General features: G+C 39.4%; 1 protein-coding gene across 1 annotated transcript in view; it reads left to right on the forward strand.

The window, feature by feature from the left end:
• The window catches only part of gabrb3 (gamma-aminobutyric acid type A receptor subunit beta3), a 29,633-nt gene that overhangs the window by 7,967 nt on the left and 14,465 nt on the right, over nucleotides 1-7,201 (forward strand). The window contains 3 exon segments of the mRNA XM_035654063.1: nucleotides 4,907-5,127; nucleotides 6,275-6,357; nucleotides 6,988-7,125. Of these exon segments, the coding sequence (XP_035509956.1) occupies nucleotides 4,907-5,127; nucleotides 6,275-6,357; nucleotides 6,988-7,125 (442 nt within the window).

The following is a 7,201-nucleotide window of genomic DNA, read 5'->3' on the forward strand; positions in this document are numbered from 1 at the left end:
CTCAAGCCCTCCGCTACACAAGTAAGGAGAACTCAGCCTAGAAATTTCTGAGGTGAGGGCCCTATACAACATAGCTGACTTTACTTTCTTTACTGTCGGCTAAACTTTGCTGTTCGTGTGTTACTCTTTATTTGTAGTGGGATGTGACCCTAGAAGGAAGTAGGAAGGACCCTCGTGTTGCAGCAAATCATTTAAACGTCACTCTAACAGGGGTGCTTAAAATTAAAAATGGGAGCTTCAAGTTGCCTTTTAATTGAGTCAACCTGGATTCAGTTGAAAGTAATTTGTGGCGCGAAGAACTTCTATCAGTTATTCAGTTATCAGTTGCATTTTAGGGGGCACAACGGGTGGAGGAATGTGAGTGCGCAGTAAGTAAACTGGGAGGATGACCCCCACCAAAAATGTTTATATCATCCATTTACAGCTGTGATGGTGTGGAGAGCTTCACAAGGCCACATCTAAATGCCTGATGAGTGTGAATGCTTTCATCTTACTCCTCTGTACAGAAGAGACCGCTTTAAGCCTTCACAAATCTCATCAGCTTCCGTATGGCGGTCGTTCATTCAGTGTATAATCACCTGAATATTAAGAATTCGTTGTGTTTTTCGTTACCTTAGAATGAGCTGTTTTCATCTACAGAAGTCAGCTTTTAGGAATGAGTTAGCTTTTAGGGTTTGGTCTTGTATTGCAGTTGTAATGTTTTACATCGTACCAATATATGAATAATTGTTTCCTCAATTATTGATATATTGGTGAAATGTCTTGTGAGGATCTACAGCATCATAGCTACAGGCTTTAAATGTATCTAATCATGCACCATATATACTTACTAAACTGGTTCATGTGTGGTTATTCTTAGAGGACAGCTTCATTATTCATCACTTCATGCTAAATTCTGATAAACATTGTTCTTATGACTAGTTCACGGTTAAACCAAAGAGTATATATAGTAGTATTGCAAGATGCAATATTAAGACTGTTTTGCCTCTTCAAATACAAAGATGACATGCCTTTTATCTAAAAAAAATGAACATTGGAACTAAAAAGTTTTCTTTCAACTTGTCTGAACCAATGATGGTTCCTGAAAGAATAACTTCTGACCAAACATCACTCAGTAACCTAACAGATTGTCTCTTCCTGTCTTGAGCCCCCATCCCTCAACTCCACAAAAATAGCTCACCTGTGACTTTGCTCTCATAAGATAATAGTACGAGTAGCCTGTTATAAGGTGGAGAAAGGAACAAAATCATTTCATGAAAGGCTTTATAAAAAGTTGTGTGGGAGGATGCAGAGACTGAAATTATTAAACGCATGGTTTGCAAAACATATATAGCACACTTTTGAATTCTACTGGGAACTCTTAGCTGTCTTATGGATTGATGAAAAGCCCCCCTCTTGCACGGGGCAAGCGTCTCTGAGTGCTATTCCTGTATTCCCAGCAGATATCTTGGTGTTAAGTTGACGTAGACGATGTTTGACTGGCACACAGTAACCACGTCTATCTAGTATGAGACTGTGCACTCTCCGAGCTGAAGATGACACGACAGTCTCATCCTCCCACTGGGCCTCATTTACTCACTGGTGCTGAGAACAAACCTCTTTCTGTCTCTTGTGGTCTACATATCTGACAACAAACAACACCACCCTTTAGGGTGCCAAAACACACATCAGAGAAAAGAGGATCTACATGTATTTTCAACATTTTGTTATTAACATTTTGAAATCCTCCATGGGATGGTCTTTAAAAGCTTTTGGTTATCAGATATGGGTGCTGGTAATGTAGTTTCCATATGATGGAATATTACACTCAAACTCTTCAGACAGTCTGCGCCGAAGGTTCATTTTCAATAGAGCTGGAACATAATTCAATATTATTACTAATGACTTTCAGTGGAATCGTCGATATGAACATATTGTGTTAGCATTTGGCAAAAAAGAAACTATAATCATAAATGGAGCACAACATTAGTTCCGGCAGCGCACTGGAGTCCCGTTTGCATTAGTTGATTGGCATCAGCTGTTTCATTCATGCTTTACAATCACTGGCTCATTCAGTAGCTCTGTGGCTATCAGCTGACTGAATGTCCGATCATATTCATGCACATAACCTGACACCTGACTCACTATGTCTCTGCTGACATGCTCAGGCCAACACTGTTTGTTACCACAGCTCCCTCCACCCTTTAAAACTCTTATGTTATCGTCTTCAGTTTAGTTGCTAAAATTGAGTGAATGTGGGAGGATTAGTTCTCCCAGCAGAATCTCTGTTGCTCAGATTGACTTCTTTTTCCCTCATAAGGTTTTTTGTATCATAGTAAGACATGCACAAAACCAAGGCCCTGAAACTGAAGCAGCTAAATGGAATTTACTCATCATTCATTTTTATTATTTAATCATTATTTTACATAAACACATCTCATTAACAATTAAAGGATTCTGACCATCATTTATGCTACAATGACAGTTGAGCAAGCCTTGGTCAGAACCTCGTTCAACTTTCTCCTTTGCTGTGATTGGATATATGTGCTAAGCTCGTCTATGTTAACAAAGATAAAAGTGACATTTATGTAGTCACATCTTAAGTTAATTAATCTTTCACCTACAGCAATCACTGGCCAGCTAGTCAACTGGCTAGTTAGCTAATTGCTAGCATATTGGTCAATTATTATTGCGCAAACTGCAATGTAGAACTTAAAAATAAAAAAAGATATGCCAACAACTTTGGCATTGCTTCTTTTTACAAACAGAATATTTCGATATAAAAAGTTGTATAAACACTATAAACTGACGTAAAATAGTATTTAAAGAATTCAAGTATTCAAAGATGGATTTCTCAGATGTTCAACAAATTGTTGTGTGCCATGGTGATTTGCCTTGTTAAAAAGAGTTAGTTGTGGGTTATTAATTGGTGTGTTATGAAGTTGAAGGTATGCAGTTAATAGGGCTCCCCTCTCAATACACACTACACAGCTTGTCTTAGCGCTATTCACGGCAAAAACAATATTGCTGCCTATAGAAGAGTTACAGCAGTTGTTTTAGCTATGGCGGCATATGGAAAATGCATATACCTTTTGTAGCAGCCAGTACCTTTCATTGGTTAAGAGCTGGCAACACTGACCTCCAGCGTGGCTGCTAGAGGGTGTCTCCTTGTACACAAACTGTAAACCCCCTGTGGGGAATACTCTGAGGCCTGGAATAGAGCCCTGTGGGACCTTGCAGGTTACTCAAGGTACTGGAAGCAGGAGGGTGTACTGTACAGTGTGTACAGTGAGTGATGTGGTGTAACTTTGTATCTGAGACGTTAAAGGAATCTTTAAGGCAGCCAAGGACACATGCTGAAGTGGGATCTGAAGATCTAAAACAGACTAAAATAGTTGTGGTCCAGACTTTGAGTGAGAGGGTTGGTTGATGTAATGCTCTATCTCTGTATTCTAAGAGCTGTTGTGTAAAGCTGATTCACCCAGCCCACACCTCTGCTGTGTGTGGGAGAGAGCGTAATGAGGGCATCTTCTGTTCACAGGGGGTGAAAGAGAACTGGGAGGGCGAAGGCATCTCTAAACAGACTCAAAAAATAAAACAGCCTAGTCTCAAAGCCAGGAATTTTCTGGAAAACATACTGTATCACATTGATTACTACAGAACCTACACCTATTGAAAAATGTATCTGGTCTTCTTTTTAGGTGCAAATATAGGAGGAATCTGGTCAGGGGTATTGTTGATTTTCTTTTTTTTTTTATCTGGCTTTACTAAAAGTGCATTAAATGGATGGAACTAGTAACTAGAGGCAACTTTTTAACATAGGGTAGGAGAAAAATACGTCTTCTGATTGTACACACACACACACACAATGCATTATTCATGGAAATCAATATTATATTATTCTGTCGGTCAAATAACGCAGTGCCGTTCATTCCAAACACAAAACAAGCCTACACTCTGCCAGCTATGTATGATGCAGCTGCCCATTTGCACAGTGTGCGTTGTGTCAAAAATAATGCAATTTTTTACTTTGTCAAAATGAGGTCAGCACTTTACAAGCACCGCTTACCACACAGTCGTAATAATTAGTTCAGTGTTAAAAAAATAAATACTAGTATTGATTTTTATATCCAAAGGAAATCTGTGCATTTCTGGACACTTTATTACAAATATGTTATTGCACCAGAGGTTTGAAATGTAAGCATTTTCAGCACGGGCCAAGTTTTTGTTTATTTCCTGAGACCTGCTTATTTATTTAAGAGAACATTAGTCAGCAGAACAAAGCCAAGTGAGCTAGTAAAGAGCTCCATTAAAGGCTTGGAAAAGCTTTTGTGTTCTGATGGATCCACTTGTGGAGCTAGCTGCAAATGAACAGCCAATAAATTATTGAAATAGCCTCATGTCATTGCATGTATGGCTGGTAATATGTAATGAAATCTATCTATCTATCTATCCTTGAGATATGCAGTGTAGGTTTGGCATGCTGGTAAAAGTGGTCAGTCACTTAGCTGAAACCTAGCGTTGATGCTGTGCCTGCAGTAATGGAAATCTATAGTCTGAGGGCTAGTGCCAGTCTTGTGCACAGAACAGCTGAGAGAGGTTTCTTGTTGAGACAGGTCTTGAAATATGGTCACCCAGGGCAGACTGATGAGAATCACAGTTGTTTGACAATTCTATAAATATCACCTCTGTTACGAAAAAAAATCCATCCCGAGCTCTGGGCTACAGACCTTCAGTGCTGAATTTGATAACCTTGTAAGAAAGTCAGTTCTTACTTCAGTTTGGACAATTTTGGCATTATTGGCCTGAAGAAATTGCAAACGTCTGAAACGTCTGCTTTATTTATACTGCCTCTGCTATAAAGTATTATTGCATTTCTCATATTTATTGTTGAATATACTACATTATGCTGTTTTGCCTCCCACAGGACTACACGTTGACTATGTACTTCCAACAGTATTGGAGAGATAAGAGACTGGCCTATGCGGGGATCCCTCTCAACCTGACACTGGACAACAGAGTAGCAGACCAGCTCTGGGTCCCAGACACCTACTTCCTCAATGACAAGAAGTCTTTTGTTCACGGTGTCACAGTTAAGAACCGTATGATCCGACTACACCCAGACGGCACTGTTCTCTACGGCCTCAGGTGAGCACTGTTGTTAACATTAATTCTCAAACAGTGGACCTTCTCAGTGCATTAACTGTTCCCCAGTTAAAGTGTTGAGTTGTGTTGACGGCAGAAGAAAGAAGAAACAACTGGAATTAATTTGAGTATGATAGTAGTATATAACATGTTGTTGTTGGAATTAATACTAAATGTATTATTGAGCCATTGTTGTCTGCATGTAATTTCATCGCCATCAGTGTGTTTTTATTTTGAGTGACTGGCATTTATTTGTTCGTGTTAGCTACAGCCCCAGTTATTACTTAAATATTGGCTATTATATGAGAATTTACTGTATGTGTCTGATATAATCACCATTAATTTCAGTTCCACTTGGGCATTACGTAAGAAAATATGGATGAACTACTCAAAGAGCATTGATCGCAACCAAAGGCCTATTAAACTTTATCATTAACGTTTCTCCTATCCTGATCAAATCCAGATATGATACACTTTTCTTCACACTTATACATGCTTGGTTCTCTTCTGCCTTCACACTCCAGTCTGATTCAATTGGGAGCAGTAAAGATTTCATACTGTGTACATCCTGGGTAAACTGATGTGTTTACACATTTTCAACATGTCACACCACCTCCCGTGGTCAGCAATCCCTTGCTAATGCTTAGTATTGGTTGCATTTCCACTTGGCTTTCACACTGTCCCATAGCTATCTAATCTGTCCAAGACGCGCTGAAGTGACTGCCTTATTGATTTTGTCGAAGCCATTTTAAGCTGCAATTCTCACAACTTGCTAATTCAGCGGGTCTCACATCAGCTCATATCACATAACTGGTCTCATATGTTTATTTGCACTGCGGCTGAGGATTGAATTCTCAATATCACTTCAGTAGTAAAAAGTAATTGGAAGTGTTATTAGCAGTAATTGACATAGAGTCTGACATTAAACAAATAATAATGAATGTCACTGCATTGCTAAGATGTTGTGTTTTGGTGTAATAATTTGTTCTATTTGAAATTAGCTTTATCTTCTCACTACACAGACTGTAAAAGAGCACATCTCTCTTAATTTGCAATTGTAACTTCCTGTATTCGACATCATACTTTACACCATATAAAACAAGGTCACCCAAGCAATGTATACCTGTCTTTTGGTTTGGTTTTCATCCAGAATCACGACGACAGCAGCCTGCATGATGGATCTGAGGAGATACCCGCTGGACGAACAGAACTGCACTCTGGAAATTGAGAGTTGTAAGTTTAAGCCCCATATCTTGTGCTTCGGAAAGAAATACAGCAGACAGCTGTACTTTTTCATCCCTTAAAAATATGAACAGCGCTGTGATTCTCGTAAAAAAAGTTCCCACACTTTTCATCTAGTGGACACAGAAACTGCAAAGACTGCTGAATCGCTTTCAATTTATTAAGCTGTCGTATCTCATTGAGATTGCTTGCTTCACCCTCTCCAGTTACAGCTACTGTGTCAGTCCAGAAGGTTTTAAGCAGACAGTGATTTCCATAGTAGAGCACATTAATGATTAGTCCAACTTCATCAGTCTTAATGACATGTTTGGCTGTCTGTGCTAAAACTGTTGACAGTTATGGATCCTGTGCATGTGGTATAACTCTGTCCACTTGCAGTGACACACATCCACATAAAGATTTACATCTCATGCAATCAGCACTTACAGCAAGCTGAGTCTGTGTGATTCATAGGACTTACTGTAAATCAACTGTAGCTATTAGGCCCCCAGATTTCACTTAAGCAAATAAAAATACATTATTAATTTTAGCCCTCCGACAAGATGAGACGGCTGCACTTTTCAGTGCGTTTCCACTCCTAAGAATCACACCTTGCCTGGTTTCCTGTGTCCCTGTTCGCAGATGGTTACACAACAGATGATATAGAGTTCTATTGGAAAGGAGGAGACACTGCTGTGACGGGGGTGACACGAATTGAGCTCCCTCAGTTCTCCATAGTCGACTACAAACTGGTTTCCAGGAACGTGGTCTTTTCCACAGGTGAGTTCACAATAATGCTGCTCACATATACCATAAGAATCATTGAAATAACCAGAACTGTTCTAACTTTGGCAGA

This window comes from Morone saxatilis, unplaced genomic scaffold (genome assembly GCF_004916995.1).
Source record: "Morone saxatilis isolate NCDOM2014 unplaced genomic scaffold, NCSU_SB_2.0 Contig12, whole genome shotgun sequence".
In the NCBI taxonomy this organism is placed as follows: domain Eukaryota; kingdom Metazoa; phylum Chordata; class Actinopteri; family Moronidae; genus Morone; species Morone saxatilis.